The 18657-nt window shown below is 42.4% G+C and overlaps 3 protein-coding genes across 4 annotated transcripts; all 3 read right to left on the bottom strand.

The window, feature by feature from the left end:
- Positions 1-5763: 5763 nt before the first annotated feature.
- Positions 5764-7326, bottom strand: LOC108598670 (extensin). The gene is made up of 2 exons (XM_017985386.2): positions 7130-7326; positions 5764-7051 (listed from the first exon to the last, which is right to left on the bottom strand). Exons 1-2 carry the CDS (start codon positions 7130-7132, stop codon positions 5912-5914), a joined length of 1143 nt encoding a protein of 380 aa, XP_017840875.1. The 5' UTR covers positions 7133-7326; the 3' UTR covers positions 5764-5911.
- A 721-nt stretch (positions 7327-8047) lies between these two features.
- On the bottom strand, positions 8048-13601 carry LOC108600281 (acetylcholine receptor subunit beta-like 1). 2 transcript variants are annotated; one of them, XM_017987750.1, is made up of 7 exons: positions 13484-13601; positions 13265-13425; positions 11035-11171; positions 10002-10156; positions 9410-9854; positions 8728-9327; positions 8048-8668 (listed from the first exon to the last, which is right to left on the bottom strand). In XM_017987750.1, the coding sequence occupies exons 2-7, from the start codon at positions 13329-13331 to the stop codon at positions 8504-8506; spliced, it is 1569 nt and encodes a 522-aa protein (XP_017843239.1). In that variant the 5' UTR covers positions 13332-13425; positions 13484-13601; the 3' UTR covers positions 8048-8503. The 2 variants fall into 2 exon arrangements, with proteins under 2 accessions (XP_017843239.1, XP_017843238.1); XM_017987749.1 differs by having other exon boundaries at positions 13507-13601.
- Positions 13602-16021: 2420 nt separating this feature from the next.
- Positions 16022-18367, bottom strand: LOC108598313. The gene is made up of 8 exons (XM_017984929.1): positions 18353-18367; positions 17810-18190; positions 17532-17748; positions 17255-17472; positions 17069-17202; positions 16858-17012; positions 16557-16798; positions 16022-16500 (listed from the first exon to the last, which is right to left on the bottom strand). Exons 1-8 carry the CDS (start codon positions 18365-18367, stop codon positions 16093-16095), a joined length of 1770 nt encoding a protein of 589 aa, XP_017840418.1. The 3' UTR covers positions 16022-16092.
- Between the last annotated feature and the right edge of the window lie 290 nt (positions 18368-18657).

Raw genomic sequence — 18657 nt, 5'->3', positions numbered from 1 at the left:
CGACTCTTTGGGCTAGACAAACATCATTTCCGTTTACAAATTCGTGCAACTGTGTGGGGGAAATACATTCACCTACAAGAGAAGTGTCTCAAGTGTTGGTGTTGGGCACTCGAGCTGAGCTATGCAAGGCTGCAACAAAAGAACTTTAACTAGTAGCCCATAAACAAATTAGTGCGTTAATAACTGGTTCTCGCCTAAGCAAGTGACATCATTGCCTTTGCCTTTCACCAATCGAAAAGAAGCAGCAGCAGCAGCAGCAGCCGACGCAGCTTAATATGCCATGATTAATTGAATGTTTGTCAACGCGCATAGATGAAACATAAACCGTTGCTGCGCATTTATTTAACTTGTACACGCAATTTATTGTTATTTTTACGCTTATTAGAAAATTTTGCAAAAAGCTATTAATAATGTCTTTTTGTGCTTGGCGTATTAAATTTCAATAACTAAACGCTCATAAATCTCACATTAGTCATGGCAAGCCAAAACAAAAAGAAATCAGAAACGAACGCCAACAGTTTGCCTTGCACACACACAAAAAAAATTTGTCATTTAAAGCGCTAGAGATAATTCTTATATGCAACGATTTATTGTGCTCCAATTTAGAGCAGCAGGAATTAGATTTAAATTTAATTTATGCTTTAATTCCTTTCATATCTTTGACAACTTGTTGCCGCACCGGAACCCAAAAAAAAAAAATAAAGTCGTTGGCCAATTAGCATAGCTGGCGACTATCGGCTATCGTCAGTGGAATCTAAGATTTATATTTATTATGGAAAATCTAAAGAAACAAGTTCAAACTGCACTCGGCCGAAAAATCATGACTTGCTTAGTCATTAACCTTGCAGTTTATATACTCGTATGAAATAGAGCTGGAACTTTAAAACAATTAACTTGTTATCCAAGCCATGTTTAGCGCACATTTACATGCGATCCAATTGATAAGAACAAAGCCAAGCCAATCTTTAGGCAAAACATTGAGAAAAAAAAACCCAACAGAGAAACAAATAAATGTCTATATAAGGTGCACACGCCTCGTTCTCAAGCGCTTAGCATTTGAATAAGTTAAAAGTTAAATAATAAAGCTTGATAAATGTGTGTTGACTGAGCAAAGTGTTGTTTGTTTGTCTATTGTTCACACACACACACAGGCACACACACATACTAGCTGCGTTTTTCTTTTGACATTTTTATCAAAACATAGCTAACAAGGCGTATGCGCAATGCCAAATCTTTGACTTGTTGTCGCATTTTTAGCATAAATATACAATAACTAAAAACGCAACAATTTAACAACTTGCAGTCAGTTAGCCAGCAACCTTCAGGCTGGGGGCAGCATTTTTTACAAATTGCGCATACCACGCATTGACAGCTACAAGTGTGCAAAATGATATAAAAATAAAAATAAAACAATGCGTCGTAAATTGACAGGCTTCCGCACATTCACATTCACCGTCTGCCAATTAACGTCAGCAAATATAGCAAATGTTCATAAATTACGCATAATTAAAAGCAGAGCAGAGCGCTGATCATGTGAATCTGCACAGCTCGCGGCGACGCACTTGAATTGATTTATAAGAGTGAAAAACTAAAAATAAATAAATTTATAGGATTTCCGCCTACGCTTAGCTAATCGCGCAGCCTACTTTTGGTAAGCAGTGTATTCCGTTGAATGGCCTAACTAATTTTTTTGAAAGTTATTTCATTTTTTAAATGTCAGCAGCTTGTTCTTAATAGCTAGACACAGCGGCTGCTAATTTGAGTCAAAGAAAAAACACGCGCTGTGAAAGTTAATAGCCAATTTAACTTTTTTATTAAAAACCACACAAACATCCACATCCACATCCACATCCACATCCATTATGCAAATTAACAAATTGAAAACAGCAACCAAAAAAAAAACACAGAACTCTATCAAATGATTATTTAACTTGATCATTAAAATTTCGCAAAAACATGCAAAATGTTGTATATAATTATGCAGGCCTGAGCTGCTGATCTGCTGCAGCAGCTACGATTGCCATAAGCTATTGAATAAACAATTTAATTAGACTCTGTGGCACCGGCTCGCGCCAGCATTTGCATGTGCATATGAAATGAATTTGCTTTGAATTGAATTGTAACTTATTTATGACTTAGAGGAAGCATATTAATAGAACTTTTGTTTTCGTTTTCAAATACTTAATTGGCTATACATATATGAATGGATTGGTGACAAATCTAGTTCAGAGCGACGAAATGATGGCTATCGATTTATACATAATATGCCATAAGTCTACCATAAATAGAGCTAACTCGTTCTAAGCTTAAGCACTTTAATTTGAACGCAACAGCGGCAGCGGCAGCGGCAGTGGCAGCAAACGAGTTGATTTAAATTTTAAAATTGCCACATTCAAGTTAATTTGCGCAAATTCAAATGTTGAGAGAATCTTAGAACCTGTTTAGTGGCCCAAGCAAAGCAAAGCAAAGCAAAGGCTTGGCACGTGATGTGGCCGAAAAGTTCTGGCCAACAACGCCGAACTGTCTGGCGCTGTAATATAAATATGAGTCAATGGCCTTTACTCTCTCTCTCGCTTACTCTCTATACGGACTTGAGCTGACATTGTTTTCAATGTTTGTTTGTTGTCGTCGTCGTCGTCGTTGTTGCTGTTGTTGTTGCGCTTTTGTTCGCAAGTCAGCTCTTTTGTATTTGTCTGTGCAACTTATAAATGACTTGAATGAAGTTGTTGCGGTAAGGCCAAGGCTAAAAATTTGTAAAGAGATTGTAAACATTGGATCATTTAATTTTTGGTCGGTTGTAGCCAACTATGCGGTGGCTGCTGCTCATTTGCATTTTGTTGGACACAAAACACGCTCTTGGCTACTTTAGCGCTGATGTTTTTGACACGCATTATGGATGGCTGACATTTGACAAGTCGGCTGACAGTTGAGCTATTGTTGCCCCCCAAAAGCAGCAGCGACCCACATTGTTGTTGTTGCTGCTGCTGCTGTGGCTGCTGCTGCAGTTGCCACTGACGTGCCGTTAATTGTTTCACACTCAGCTCAGTAACAGTAACCAGCAACAGTTGCTGCCCGCGCACACTCTACAGTCAATTGTTAACTGTCAACAATCCAACAATCAACAAGATTTGCGTGACAAAGACGCCCAGCGGCAATATACGACCTAAAAATTAAAAAAAATGAAAAAATTATTACTCGGATGTCGTCTGTCTGCGCATTGTCTTTAGCTCTAGATTCGTCGCATTTGTAATTAAAGCCTAATAACGTCGAGTGCCTTGATCTTATGCTAATCTTATGCTGTAAGAAAAATCAGTTTACAGTTTGCGTTCCATTCAAGCCTAAACAATAGATTCAATAGCTAATGAACTGCCATTTGTCTTGTATATTTCTTTGTTTTTGCACGCTTCTGGAATGGCACAAACAATTGGCAGCTAAACGATTTAAATTTTCGATTTTGATTCGCCTTTGTTTATAATTCATAATTCGCAGCTGTCAATTGTTATTTGTTTCGGCTACTTAGAAGAGTTTGCAGTTTTGATTTATATATAGTTTGCGATTTGGCACTTGAACGCCTGGAAGGTTAATTGCTGTTAAGCGTCTATTAAACTATTGATTAATTTATGCATAATGCGACTGCGCTTAACGATCAGACATAACATAGCGTGGGCTGTTAAATTACTTGCAATATCGGTCAATCGCAATGCCATGAGGAAGTTAATTTATGCGCAAGATCTAACAATAAGTTATGGTACATTAGTTGCGCTAAAAATAGCAATAAATAGCAAATAAGCTGATTAGAATAAATGCTATTAAATTAACAGACTTAATATAACTAATTAATGAATAACAATAATAATTAATAGCGCAAACAGTTAAGCTTAGTTAATAGCTTAGCTTGACTGCTTGCTTTTAGCACTACATTAAGCATACGCACAGTGTGCTTTTAGTCTTGCACTAAGCTTTCAAGCAAAGCTTAGCTTAGCTTGTGAATCCACCTTAACTGCTTATTTAGCTGCCTTAAAGTATGCAGCTGCTTTAAGCCAAGCTTACATAACAAATTGCAAAAGTTTTTGCGGCATAATTTATGGCAAACAATTTATTTGTTGCTTGCGCAATCGCTGCCAACGCATGAGTTAACAATTTTTGCATGCGTGAGTGACCAGCAGTCCATTTTTTGTTTAAAACTCATTTACATCTGAGTGAACTGCAGCATTTGTCTTACGTGGAGTGACGTCTACACAAATCATCATACGCAATGTTTGAGCTCATAAACGGCTAAGTGCGTTAGCTGTTAACAATGTTGGCTACAAACTGTGCCAAGGGCAATTTCGCTTATGATTGATTTATAAAGAGGCGTTGGCAAGAACTGGGCTTGGCTCAACACATTGCGTATACGTTAAAGCAAATACTGACAGTCACTCGCAATCAGTTCTTAACAAGAGAAAGAGTTTGGCTAACTGCTAAACGATTAAGTCATAATTATAAGTTTGTGGCTTAACAAATTCTTGTGGGTGAGCACTTTGCCGCTGGCGCACAACGTTTAATTAAGCTACAAGAAAAAAATCGCATACTTGCGTATATATAGAAATTTATAGATATTTTTTAAATTTACATTTGCGTGTTTGCGGCGCAGAGCAGACTGCTCAATATTAATTGGCATTGCTGGGGAAATTACACCCGGATGAACGAGAACTTAGCGCTAAGCTAGCGTTTGTCATAGGCGGACTAGCGACTAGTAACTTGGTTAGGCTAATGAAACTTATGTTGACTAAGCGCAGAGCGTGCCAAAACTTTTGACAAACATAACAAAAGCGTGCGGCAAGTCATAAATCAAAGCAAACAGCTGCAGTTGCAACTAAGCAACAACAATGAGCGCACATAAGACACACTTTTAAAACATTAGAGCAGCCGTCAAAGTGCAGCGCTTGGGTCGTGTGCTAGGGCAGACAAGTATATGTCCAGCTGCCAAATCGAAGGTCTCTTGCTGTTAATTAGTAGCAGCCGCAACAGCAGCCCCCGCCCTAGCCCTAGCCCTAAGCAGACTCAAGCATTGCTCAATGCAAGTTGCAATTCTGCTTATACACTCTGCCATTTATATAAGACAAGCGGGTATATTAAAGCTGCGCAGACAATATATTGTTAATATAGCTGCTATTGATTACAATCTTTGTTATCAAAGTGTATACCAAACTCAGCATTCCTTTGCTTTAGCCGCACACTTGTTTAATTTTTTATTATTTCTGTGGCTGTTTCTTGCTATTTTAAGCGTTAACAGCAACACTGTCTCAAGTATATTGACTAAATGACTGATGCACAGCGCTGCTGACAGCTTGTGGGAATTGAGTTAAGACTAAACTTTGTCGCCACTGCCACTGGCGCTTAGCTATATTTATTTATTTACTTTTGGGCCGACGAGAAGTGCACCTTGAGTGCTGCCAAGTATGGAGAACCAGCATTCGCCACTCTGCTGCTCCGGCTGCCTGCCATTTATTTAGACATTATGGATTTATGGTTGCGCCAAGCATAAAATCAAGCAGCAAATCCCCCGTGAGGAATTTCCGCCTGTTGATTTATGGGCGACCCAAAGCTGATTGATTTGACCCCATGCTGGCGGCAGTGGTTTGCCTCAACTCCAACTTTAGCTAAGAACAACAACAAGCAGTTGCAACTGCTGCTGCTGCACTTGGCGCATCTGCCGGCGCTAATGACCGTCGCCATTTATCATGGACGCGTCAGCTTGGACGCCCCACTGAAGGTCAGGCCTTTTGACTACTAATTGCTGTTTGTTGCTTTATTGTTGAATATTTCGATTTACAAAAGAGAACTTCTCTGTAAGCGGCTTGGGGGAAATACTTTAGGCTAAGGTATTACTAAGAAAGGCAGCACTACGGTTGCGCCCACGTTGCTCCGTCTAGAAGGTAAAGGGTCTGGCGGGCTTATTGTAGTTGTAACCATCGGGACCCAGCGAGCCGGCGTCCGTTGGAATGGGCGCTGGCGGAGGTCCGTAGCCAGGAGTTGGTGCAGGAGGTGCGGGTGGCTGATAGGTTGGTGGTGCAGGAGGCGCTGGAGGGCGTGGCTGGTAAGTTGGTGGAGCAGGAGGTGCAGGTGGCTGATAGGTGGGTGGTGCAGGTGGCGCTGGAGGGCGTGGCTGATAAGTAGGCGGCGCAGGAGGTGCGGGTGGCTGATAAGTTGGTGGTGCAGGTGGAGCTGGTGGGCGTGGCTGATAAGTAGGAGCTGGTGGTGGTCCAGAGGGAGGCAAGTACTCCGGTGCGGGCTGCGTTGGGCGTGGTGCTGGTGGCTGAGGTTGCGGCTGCGTGGGCGGTGGACCATAAGAAGGTTGTGGTGCTGGTGGGCGGGGGCTTGGGGGCTGTGGCTGCGTAGGTGGTGGACCATAAGATGGCTGTGGTTGAGTTGGGCGTGGACTAGGCGGTTGTGGCTGAGTGGGCGGCGGGCCATAAGATGGCTGTGGTGCTGGTGGGCGTGGACTAGGAGGCTGAGGCTGCGTAGGTGGTGGACCATAAGTTGGTGTTGGCTGTGGTGCTGGTGGCGTCGGCCTTTGAGGCGTAGGGCGTGGCTTGGGTGGTTGCGGTTGATCAGGCGGCAAGTACTCCGGGCCGGCAGGTGTTGGACGCGGTGGCTGCGTCTGAGGTGGTCCATAAGAGGGCGCAGGCGCTGTAGGCAGCGGCTGTGGAGGCGGACGTGGAGGCTGCGTCTGAGGCGGGCCATAAGATGGCGCAGGTGCTGTTGGAATTGGCTGTGGTGGTGGACGCGGTGGCTGCGTCTGCGGTGGGCCATAAGAAGGCGCTGGAGCTGTAGGCAGTGGCTGTGGTGGCTGCGTCTGAGGCGGGCCATACGAAGGTTGCGGCGCCGTGGGCATGGGAGCGGGTATTAGCCCGTTATCCTCAATGCCATTGCCAGAGGGCGGTGGTGGGAAGGGCAGCGAGGGCTGCTTGTAGTGATAGCCATCCTCCTGCAGATCGGTATCCAAGTGCGAGACATCCGCTGAGACGCTGCCCAAGGCGAGCAGCGCCAGCAAAGGCAATAAAATGCGCTGCAAGAGCGAGAGCAAGAGAGAGAGAGAGAAAGACAGTTGAAGTTGTTTCCTGGTTGCAGCAGCAGCGGCACTCACCATGTTGCACACACTAAAACGCGAATTTATCCGTGAGCTGAACACACAAGACGCGAGACCAAAATCCAACTGTTTACCGGTTTAGCAGTTGTGGCCGCAACACACGCGATTTCTATATATGAGCAAAGATATATCCAGCGGTTCAGCTAGCACAAGCGAAGCGACGTCTTCGTTGCAAAATCAGAAAATCGAATGATGCCCAAATGTTCTCCCTTGTGGATTTTATACCAAAGCAGCCCCTAAGCCTGCCTGAGCGCAAGCTCAAAAAATTATATTTTGTGAGCCGAAGCGAAGCTTTGAGCAAGTTTGTGTTTGGCAACAAGTTTTGGCTCAGAGCGCGACTCATTGCTGCTGTTGATGATGCTGCAACCTTTGTTAGCTTGTAGTTGCTTTTGTTGTTGTTGCTGCTGCTGCTGTCGTTGCTTGGTAATCAACAGCGATTGTAAGTCAATAACAACGCGTACTAGTTAGTTTTGTTTTTTTGTTTAGGGTTTGCTGCTGCTGCTGCTGCTGCTGCTGCTGCTGATGATGAGTTGCCAACTGGCCCTGGCTTGTAGTGTTAACCAGGAACAGCTTTGGTGTTAGCTATTGCTACTTTGAACCGAACGCGTGGGTAATTTGATTAACATGTGAAATGCTTTTTGACATTTGCATGCGGCGAAACATAAAACAATAAATCGTGCCACTGCAACGTGCAGTCAAAACAATTCAGCCAGGCTCATAAATAAAGTGCCAGCCAGCCAGTCAACTGCCAATATCAATTAATAAGCCAATTAGCTGCGGCTACGCGGCGTATGCGCAATGCAGCAGCTACAGTCTGCTGAGCTAGTTTATAAATATAGATTTTGCATTATTAGATTTTTTATTAATTAACTTTTTGCATTCTTATTGATTGGTGTACTGTCTACAGATTGCTTCGTGTGTGTGTGTGTGTGTATCTGTGTGTATGTGTTGGTGTGAGTGTTGCCTGAAGCATTTACAAACTTGTATTATTAAACTTTTGGTTGCTTACTTAAGTGTCTAGCATATAACAGAGTTTTGCGGAAATTAAATTCATTCTCATATTTAGTTTAATTATAAATTATGCGCGTTATACATATTAAACAAATGTTAATGCACAATTCCTCTAGTTGAACGCGTCCTTTAACAATTTTATGGCGTTTGTTATTTGTTATAAATGTGTACTATGCCTAGTTGTTTAAGCGTTTTGTGTTTAGTAAGGGTTTTCGTTTTTGCTGCTGTTTAACTTTTGTTTGTTTAATTTACTAATTGTTATTATTAAAATCTAAAAATCCCGCTTTATACTTCTCATTAAGCTTTCGTTTATTGTTGTTTAACTTTTTGCCTTTGAATTTGAAAAAAGGTGGCGCCCATTTACTTGCCACGATAGATTTCGATGATGCGATCCTGATCCACGTACTCAAATATATGTGGTGCATCCATTAGAATGCCCACTGTACCAGCTGTAGTCACTATGAAGAATATATACAGCTGCAGTCGATCAATGACCATGGCCACATACTTCCAATCCTCACGCGTCTGTGCAGCAAATGTTAGAAATAAATGCAATATTTTGTTTATAAATTTATATTGCTCACCTGTATGTAGAGATCCTCGTTGCGCAGATGCTCTGCTATAAACTCCACCGCCTCGGTGGCCTTGCTGGCCTCTGGGGACAGTAAAATGGAATCGGAAGACTCGCTCTCACGTCGACAGCCGTCGCCCAGGCCTAGCTCGGCGCCGCTGTTGACCTTGCGATTGATTTTGCAATTGGGATGATGCAGATCGGACAGCTCCATGACCTCCATCTTCGACTGCTTGCCGCCAATGGCGCTAATATGCTTGGGCAGCTCAGCGGGCGAGCCGTAGGAGGGATGCGGATGCGCCGGCATGCTCATGCCCGGCATTTCCATCATCCAGCGTAGGCGTGTCTTGCGCGGACGCTTCATCAGCAGAAAGGCGGGCAAGTAGTGCAGAAACACCGAACGTATCCACATGGGCATGCGATGTGTGCGCGGACCACGGAAATTCCAGTTGATGATGATGACCGTCACCAGAATGGACACGGTGTTCATGATGAAGGTGAACAGCAGATATTTGGCTATAAGCGGCAGCACCAGCGAAGTGGGCGGCAAGATTTTGGATACGAGCAACAGGAACACAACCAGTGACAGCAAAATGCTAATGCCCAGTGTAACCTGACAGCAAAAATAAAAATGATAAATTCATGGGAAATTTGCTTGCAAGCGTGAAATATAAATAGCTATGAGCTTGAGTTACCTTCTCGCCGGCTTCGGCGGGCAGATAGAAGACGAGCACGCAGAGAAATGAGATAAGCACCGTGGGTAGAATCAAGTTGACCGTGTAGAACAAAGTCTTGCGACGTATTATAATATAGAACGTAATATCCGTTTCTGTGGGGTGATTGCTGTCGCCTTCGTAGACATTCAGATAGGCGGGCACTTCGATAATGTCCCATGTGCCTGATTTCCAGTAATCGGACAGATCCACAAAGTTCTTGTTGTTGTAGAGCGCGAGTGACACCTGATCGCCATTGAAGGTCCAAGAGCCAAACTTCATAATGCACGTCTGCTGATCAAAGGGAAAGTAGGTGACGTCAATGGTGCAGGAGCTCTGATAGATTGCCGGCGGCACCCAGAGCACTTCACCCGTCGGATAGATGAGCACGTTGGACTTGTAGCGCACCTCGTAGTTGCCATCAGCGCTGCGTGTGTTGTAAAAAGAATAAGAAGCTAATTTAGTGGCAGTTCAAGCGCATAGAATTGTTAACCTTTATGGAAATTTACAGAGCTTTACTAGAGTTTCTTATTACTGTAGTTGGTGCAAGTAGAAAGAAAGTCCATTTACTCACTTATTGAAGAGCACAATGTCCGGCTTCCAAACCTTATCCGGTGGCAGACGCAATACGCCAATACCGCCGTAGTCAGCCTCGTCCCACTGTAGCTGATAGTCGTACCAAACCAAACGTAACCAAACGTTTGATTTCATAATTTGATTTTTCTCATTCTTTGCATGGATGCAATTGCAATTTTTTTCGTTTTTGGTTTGCAGTTTCAATTGGCAATTGAAACGCAACAAAATTTTGATTGGTGGTGGTGGTTGATGATGATGGGGGTGGTGGTGGTGTTGTTGTTGTTGTTGGTTTAATGGTTTTTATTTTGATTTATTGTTTGTTTGTTTGTTTTTTTGCAGAGAACGTTTTGAACAAGACACACACAATCAGTTTACAGGTTTAGATTGATATTTTGAGTTGTTTCAAAAGCGTTTTGAAACGAAGTATGTTTTATTTTATTTTGATACGTTTCGAGCGAGCGAGACAGCGAGATAGAGAGAGAGCGGGTGGGAAGGTCATTATTTGTATTTGTTACGCAATTCAGTTTCAGTTTTTTGTTTGCTTGCAAGTTAGTTTAAATTTGTTAGCTTGTTGTTTATTAATTAGCATTAGTAACTTTGGTATCACTAGGCAAGAATGCTCACTACAAATACTAATACAAATACAATTACGAATACGAATACGAATACAAAGTCAAGACAAGAGCAACGTGTAATTATTTACAAAGCATAATCGAAACTCATAAAAGAATACTGACAGTCGCCGGCACGCGGGCCACGCCCACAAAAGCAACTTGGCGTGGGCGTGGCAGCGTGCAAAGTGCGTGTTTAAGTGTATGTGTGTTAGTGTTAGTGTGTGTGTGTGTTAGCAACAAAACTCAAGAACAGAACTCGTAAGTTAGTTAGTATTACAGTTACACGCTACTACTTATAAATTAGTTTTAGTATTAGCTTTATATTTGACTTGTTAGTTTGTATTATTTATTTATAACTTTAATGTTGTTTGTTTGTTTTTTTTTAGTTTTTTCATAGGATTGTTTGTGAACACTTACGACATTGATTAGCTGTACGAACGCCAAACCAAATCTTACTCCAACTTTTTGTGTCATATTCTGTACGGGTCGTATAAGTTTATTGTAGCCTCGAAAGAGGTCACGCACCAGGCGCTCTTCGTCTTCGGATGCACCGACTATATTCCAAAACATATAAGAAATTAAGAAACCGAACAGTGGAACCCAAATCAGAAAATACAGAAGAAACAAAGACGTAGAATGTTATGAGCCAATTTGTTTGTTGTTTGCATCGCTTTAAGATTATTTTTGGTTTGTTGTTGTTGTTGATGGTAGTTGGTGTGTGTTAGTTTGTTATGATATAGCTTATGTTAGACAGAGAGTTGGACAGAGAGACAGAGAGACAGAGAGAGAGAGAGAGGCAGAGAGTGAAAGATAGAGACAACAAATAGTAGTAGTACACTTAAGGCCGATTTATTGTTACAGCTAAACAATTTTGGATTTACATTTTTGGTTTTTTTTTTGCATATGAAAGTGAGAAACGACAACACGTTAAGATCGCGCAGTTGTGCGTGTGTATGTGTGTGTGGTGTATGTGTGTAAGCAGTACATATGTTTGTTCGTTGTGCCTACATTGCGTATACGCCGCATAACCGGCCTTTGCGCGATAACAACTGTAAACTATAGCTATGACTATAATGCACAGTTGCTGCAAAGGCCGCAAAAACAGAGAACAGTCCTAGAGCTACAATTATATACAGAGAGCGAGAGAGAGAGAGAGAGAGTGCCAATTGTCAATGTATGTGTGTGTGTGTGTTTTTAGCTATTAAAAAACGCTAGAAATTTGTTTAGCTACAACTGTTTAAAGGCTACAACTTTAGCTTTATTATCCGACAGCTACGAAAAGGGAGCAGCACACAAGAGCGAGAGCGAGAGCGAGCGAGAGAGCGCATACGCAAACTGGATGCTGTTTATTGCTCAGCCTCAGCTGTAGGGCATGGCAATGTCCCTGTGCTGGTATGTCTATATATGATTATCTATATGTGTATGTGTGTGTGAAGTATCTAACATGACCGGGTTATGCTTGTCTATGTGTATATAGCGCTTTTATTTTCTTTTTTGGGCAAACTTGATTGCAGTTGAACTAAGTATTTGTTGTAATGGGTGGTTGAATGCCAGTATCTATATACTATATGTGTGTATGTGTGTGTGTATACCCAAAAAGCACTACACTTGAGTTTGAGTACGCCTTCTTGGTTTTTTTTTTTTTTGGGGGGGTATTTTGTCATTGTGTGCTTTAAATTTCTAACTAAAGTTAACTTCTTTTGTTTTTATTTTTGCTGCTATACTTTTCGGACTGCTCATCAGCACAGAAGGAGTATGAATTAAGATTCGGCAGTTGATACAGAAATCGTTACAACAAAATGTTTGTTTGTACTTTGTTCTTTTATCGTTTGATATTTGATTTGTTGCTTTTTCTTTGCTTTCATTTCTTTTTTGCGCGTTGTGTATCCAGCAGCATCAGGACTTAAAGTTGTTAACGTTAGGTTTAAAAATGTTAATTACAATAAGCAGAGTGAGAGAGTTAGCTAATGGAAATAGTAGTAGTAGTAGTAGTAGTAGTACATAGTTAGGTTTAGGTAGTAGTAAAGAGTTTTGCGAGCTTTAATAAATTCTAGAGCTATGGGCAGCAGCTATATAGGCAAGTGTTAAGACAGTTCTAAGCGGCAGTAGAGAATTACGTAGAGAGAGAGAGAGAGAGAAAGAGAGAGACAGAGCGGGGTGCTAGAGCTTGAGCTAATGACTAATAATGATTACAAATTGTTTTAAAAAATTTGAGTGAGTTTTTTTTTTTTTTTTTGCTTTTATGAATGGCGCAGTTGTTGAATTTTCAAATTTCAAATTTTTTTTCGGTTTGCGGCAGCGGCGACGCTTTGACAAATTTCCACAAGCTTCAGTTCTCTATATAGACTAGTCTAAAGTATATACAAACAGTTGGCAGCGGCTGTGTGGCTGTGGCTGTGGTTGTGGCTCCGTTTTTGTGGATTGAAACTTGTCGAATTTGTCAAGGCGCCGCTGCTTGCGCGTTTTCATAAAATTTAAGAAAAAAATCAAATCATTGCTGTAAAAATCATTGTTGCTAAAGAAAAGCCTGGCGAGGTTGGAAGACTGCTTAAGAAATTCATTAGCTTAAAGTTTGGTATACTTATATAATATATAAAGTAGCGTATATAATAAATCATATAATACTAAATCGAAAGGAAGCACGCACCTGAGTTAATCAATAGCAGCGCTGCGAGCAGCAGCAGCATCGAATTGCTGGGCCAGTGTAACTCCATTTTATTGCTTCGAATGTCCTTGCTAGTCCTTTTAAATATGCACGCCTGGCATACTTCCACTTAATTGCTTTGGTAGCAGCCCACGCCCCACATGCTGAAAATTTTATATATACAGCTAAGTTTATAAGCGAATATTTGGATATGCTATGCACTTATTGTTAAACTGATGCTGCACCTTTGTTAAACAAATGATTGGCTAAGTTTTTATTAATTTAATGCTATTTATTATAGACTTTTAACAGCGCGCTGCAGCTTGGATGCTGCGACAGTTTTGGGTGCGGATTAAGAACTCTGCTGGCAAAACTCTGGATAAAATCAATGCTGATGAGATTTTTTCTTAGGGTTGAGCAGCTGAGCTATGCGCAGACGCCGGATAACTGAGCAAGGGGTGGCACTTTCTCTCACACACACACACACACACACACTCTTACACTCTCTTTGGTGTTGTTGGCCCGGCGCAAAAGTTTGTAAACAAAGGCATGTGCTCTAGGGGTTGGCCTGCTGCTTAACCTTTGGCACAGCAGTCAGCTGTTGATTGCTTTTGTTTATCAAACAGAGTTGTCAGCATACTTTTAGCAGCGCGTACAGTGCGTGAGAAAAGTAATGCTACGCTCAGTTTTGATTGCCTTGTTTAATTAAGACTTGGCAGGCAGTTTAATTATGACACAATAGACAAAGCCTATAAATTATAGCAAACAAGCGTAACGCATGAAAAGGCCAAGTGGGCGTGGCACGTCTACAAGCTTGTGCTTTGTTTAATTTGCTACGCCTAATCATTAAGAGCCAGAGGCGTTAGCTATTAAGCAGCTGCTAGTTCCTTATGGCCAGCAAATGATATGCAAAATCAACTTTAGTAAGTGTCTGAGTGTGTTAATGAAAATTTTGTACAGCATTGAGCTAAACTCAAACTCCAACTCAACTACAAATGCTAAGCAATTAAAATGGGTTTGATCTTAGCAGAAGTTATGGCAATAATTCGTGCAAAGTTAGTTTTATTTTTAGCTCGCTGGGCAAATTAAGTTGTATTCATGCCCATGACTAAGCGTGAGCAGCGGCTAGTTGAATGGCTATTGATTGATAGCAGCTAGAACAATGGACTAAGCACCAATGCATGTGTTGACGATAAATGAAATAAATATTATGCATGGCAAACGTTTGGTAATGAAAGCATATTTTAGCATTGTTCAAGTTGCTGCTGTTGCTGCTGCTGCTGCTGATGATTTTCATATGCGCATGACAGCGCAATACAATGCAAACGAAAGACTCAGGCCACGAACGTGCAGCCGCACACAAAAACGTTATGAGGCATGCAGCTTGGACGCAAAGAAAAAGAAATAAGCAAACGCGCTGCTAAGGTCGCCAGCGTGCATAGTATAAAAAAAAAACTCAATTTGAGGCTTTTGTTGTAGTTGGCGCAATTTGGGTGCCGATTTGGTGTCACCACACACACACCACACATCATTGGAGCTGCAGTTGCAGTTTGTATTGAGTCAGCAATTCATATATTATGTACTGATAAAATCGTTGGCAACGCCAACGCAAAATTATGCGATATTAATTGTATTTACTATTTGTTTGTTGCTTTGTTGTTGCTGCCTTTGCTATTTGTTAATAAAAACTTTATGTTTAATTATGACTGCATCTAATTGAAACACTTTTGGGCACAGCTGCTGTGGCTGCTGCTGTTGTGATTTTTTTCAAGGTCTGCACCACACGTCGACGTGTTTGAGATGTGCGCTTGAAGATGGCCTACAAAAAGCGCTAAACACCCAAGAGAGCTAAAAAAAAAAAAGCGCAATGTTTTTTCGAACAGTTATGTTTTAAGCTTAGAGGGCGCATGCCTAAGCATATTGATGCTGCTTATGCAATAGCCAAACAGCTAATTTCACATTTTGTTTAATTGTTTCATTTTGCATCCGCTTGACAATTTCGCCTTTTAAACTGCAATTAATCATAAATGTACGACTTCATTCTATGCAAATTGTGTGTGAAATTGAGAAACGTAATGTGATACCATAAACATTATAGTCTGTGTCTGTCTTTGCCTTTGTCTCTGTCACTGGCGACTGCGCTTTGTTTCTCATAACTAAATAAATTAATTAGCCATGGCAAGACAAACATGGCAAGACAGCCAGCAAAAACTCTAATGATTCCGTGTTAATTTTTACACCAAAGATTCTTGCGCATATGCTAAAACAAAAAACGAATTATGAACACTAAAATGAGCCAACTCACCGAAAATTGCACAATTAGCAAAAGTCTGTTGTTTGCTGCTGAGCTGAGCTGAGCTGGCAGTTGAGCAATATTAAAAGTCCTCAACCATATTAACACTTTGGGCAATGTTTTGCGGCGCGCCGCACACAAATTTGTGTCAGCCACAGAGGCAACAGCAATGAGCAGCAAATGTGTAAGCTGCACGAACAAAACAGCAAAGCATAAAAGGCGAATGCTTAGCACATAAATCGTTCATGTTTCAATATCCATTTGTTTATGTGCAGAGAGTCGTGCAATGAGGAAGTTGCCGGCGACGATGTCAACAGCGTTTTGTGGCTGCTTCCTCATGTGGCAAGCATGCGGCGGCATTAATTTACCTGCAATATTAAGCGCAGCGCCTGAAGCTAGGCAGCAGTTGGTCACTGAGCACAGCAGCTGCAAGTTATGCTACAGTTTTTCTTTAATTGCCACAAATTTATCACTTACACTAAGCTACGCACAAACAAATATTATTAAACTATTTACAATAAAGCCACATACACTAATATCAATCGATTTGTCCCTTGTGCGCTATATAAGAATCATAAAGCGTCGACTGCTTGCGTTGCTTCAGGCGTGAGCAGGCTATGAACAGGCTTATAGTCAACACGCCCAGCAGCGCTGAGCAGCTGGCGGTAAGCGCCGAGAACGTCGTTGTCTTAAGGCAAGTTTGCTGCGTTAGCTGCGTCTTGGACTGCCGATGCGCATAGACATCGTCGCCATCCGTTTCGCCCTCCTGCAGCACGCGCAGCGACTGAAACAGATTCACATTCTCTGAAAGCGCAGGCTGCGCAGGATTATCTGTAGTGTGCTCAGGCGCTTCACTCAGCGGTGGCAGCGACAAATTTGTAGCTGTTCGATTGGAAATGTCGCGCTTGGTTATCGCCTTCAAGTTGCGCCAGTGACAGGGCTGACTCTGCAAGCAAAAACAACAAATTAACTAAAGTTAACTAAAAAGTTTGCTCAACTTACGGGACAGCGACCATGGCACATGCGCACATCACACTCAATATATAAAGCAGGCGAGCCTGTGAATCTGAACGTCTTCATATAGGCATAAACTTGAGTTTCATAGATGCCTGCATCTGTCCAGGAGCCTCTAAAGCGCGAGATGAGCTTGTCGTCCACGGGACAGCCATGCTGATCTATGAGCTGTATGCGCTTGTTGGCGCCATTGTGCGCAAAGCAATCATTAACGACTATATCAAAGCCATCTGCAAGTTACACAAATTGTTTATAAGCTGCTCAGATTACACTTAAATCTAAAGCTAACCATATTTGCTGCGCATGTAGATGATTAAAGTTAAAGGATCGCCCACGCGCACTGGGCCAGTTACACGCGGCCCACCTATGCCATAGCCATTCTGTATTTCCATATAGCACTCGGGTGGACTTAGCGTAAACACAACAGGATTGCCTGTAGCCACTCTGCAAAGCATTAGATTGATTAGTTGTAGTGTTTGGCAGCTGCTAGCTTCACTTACTCTACATCCAAAAAGGGAAACGTAACAGTTTTCCAAAAGTCATAGCCATACTCGCAGGTTACTTTAAAATGCTCATCGTATTCCTCCTCTATAAGCGGATTGTACTGCACTGTGACTGTATTCCACATAAAGTTCTGCAAATGCATTTAATTTAATTCAAGACGCTTTTAAGTTACGCATACGCACTGTTGGATTCTTGCGACTTTCCTCCTGCAGCGAATTCTTGCCCAAAGTGCCGCAGCGATTTAGCTGTATATAGAACTCGTAGTAGTCACGACCAGAGCCGTTTATATACATGCAGTCCGGATCGTATGCATAGCCAGCAGAGTAAAGCAAACCGCTGAACGAACCATTAAAGCCTATGCGTATTTTCATATAATCATCCTGGCACTCAGCTTCAATATCTGTGAATAGCAGAGCGATTTAGTTTGGCTATAGTTTTGAAATAAATGCTCTGCCCTACGCTGCACTCTGGTGCTGTTGTGTAGAAACTGCTGACCACTGTAGTCCTGCTCCCAGTACTCCTCATGCCACTTGTTGCCATCATAAGGCGCAGCATGATAGCCAGCGCTGCCAGTGGGCGCGCCGCTAGAGTCCACGCCTGTAGAGCCGTAGTCCAACTGCACTGGATGTCCCAAACGCTGCGGCACATAGCCCGAGGAGTCGGGCACATGATCGGGCTTAGCAGATATATAAATAAAATATATAGAGTCTGCATTATTGTTCTGAGGGTTAACTTACCACATTATGTTGCAGTCCATTGCGTTCGACGGCCAAGCTGCTGCTGCGATTGCGCACATCCTTCAAGAATTTCTTTGAAGCTGGCAACCCAGCGCGCTTGGACAGCTTGGAAGCCTGTGTAGTGGGTCCAGATATATAAGACTTGGAGCTCAGCGCCGCCAGCTGCTGCTGCTGCGCCTGCTGTGCCTCAGTGGCCAGTGGGCGACTCTTGCGCTTGCTGCCTGGAGCTCTTGGAGTTGTGGTTTGTATGCGCGCCTTGAAGCTGCGCACATTGGGCAAAGTAGTGGGTTGGGATGGTGCTGGTGCTGCAGTGGTGGTGGCTACAGCTGCTTTGCTTACTATCGCATACTCTGTGCTAAGCTCCAAGCTCCAACTGTGCTGCTGTTCAAATACAGAGATAGGAAACGTGATTCATTGTGGTTAAGCATGGCGTATGCGCAATAAAATTTGAAGATTTGAAGCCAGTTATCGCGGCTGCCATCTGCGCAACATGACAACATAATTTTTGAGCCGCTGCCAACTCTTCCGCTCGCTTGAACTTACAATCAATCGCCGCATGCGGGGCGGCTACGCAATATGCTGTGGCCGCATATCCGTTAAGACTGCTTTGCCTGCAGCGAGCGATTGGCCAACGATTGTTAACGGTTCATGTGGCTCATGTGTTTAGCATAATCAGCTAAGAATGCAACTTAACTGTTAAATAGATTTGTTTTTTTTCTAGCTAACAAAACAAAAGACTTGGGCAACAAACTTGCAAACTATGTGTGTGAAAGGCAAACTTACCTGCATTAAAAGCAGCAGCAACAACGTTAAGAATCTGCACAGCTTCATGTCCGCCACTCAACTGA

Source organism: Drosophila busckii, chromosome 3L, assembly GCF_011750605.1.
Source record: "Drosophila busckii strain San Diego stock center, stock number 13000-0081.31 chromosome 3L, ASM1175060v1, whole genome shotgun sequence".
Lineage (NCBI taxonomy): Eukaryota > Metazoa > Arthropoda > Insecta > Diptera > Drosophilidae > Drosophila > Drosophila busckii.
Note: the sequence above shows the minus strand (reverse complement) of the source record. Positions and strands in the feature narration are given on the sequence as shown.

Bases quoted from the DNA above. Each gene is read 5' to 3' on its own strand.
- LOC108600281 (XM_017987750.1), bottom strand. From the start codon at position 13,331: ATGGAGTTACACTGGCCCAGCAATTCGATGCTGCTGCTGCTCGCAGCG. The intron at 11,172-13,264 runs GTGCGTGCTTCC...TTTGGAATATAG, and splicing joins GCTGCTATTGATTAACTCAG to TCGGTGCATCCGAAGACGAA. The intron at 9,855-10,001 runs GTGAGTAAATGG...CAACACACGCAG, and splicing joins GACATTGTGCTCTTCAATAA to CGCTGATGGCAACTACGAGG.
- LOC108598313 (XM_017984929.1), bottom strand. The intron at 17,473-17,531 runs GTAGGGCAGAGC...TGCTATTCACAG, and splicing joins CAACAGCACCAGAGTGCAGC to ATATTGAAGCTGAGTGCCAG. The intron at 17,013-17,068 runs GTAAGTGAAGCT...AATGCTTTGCAG, and splicing joins TTTCCCTTTTTGGATGTAGA to AGTGGCTACAGGCAATCCTG.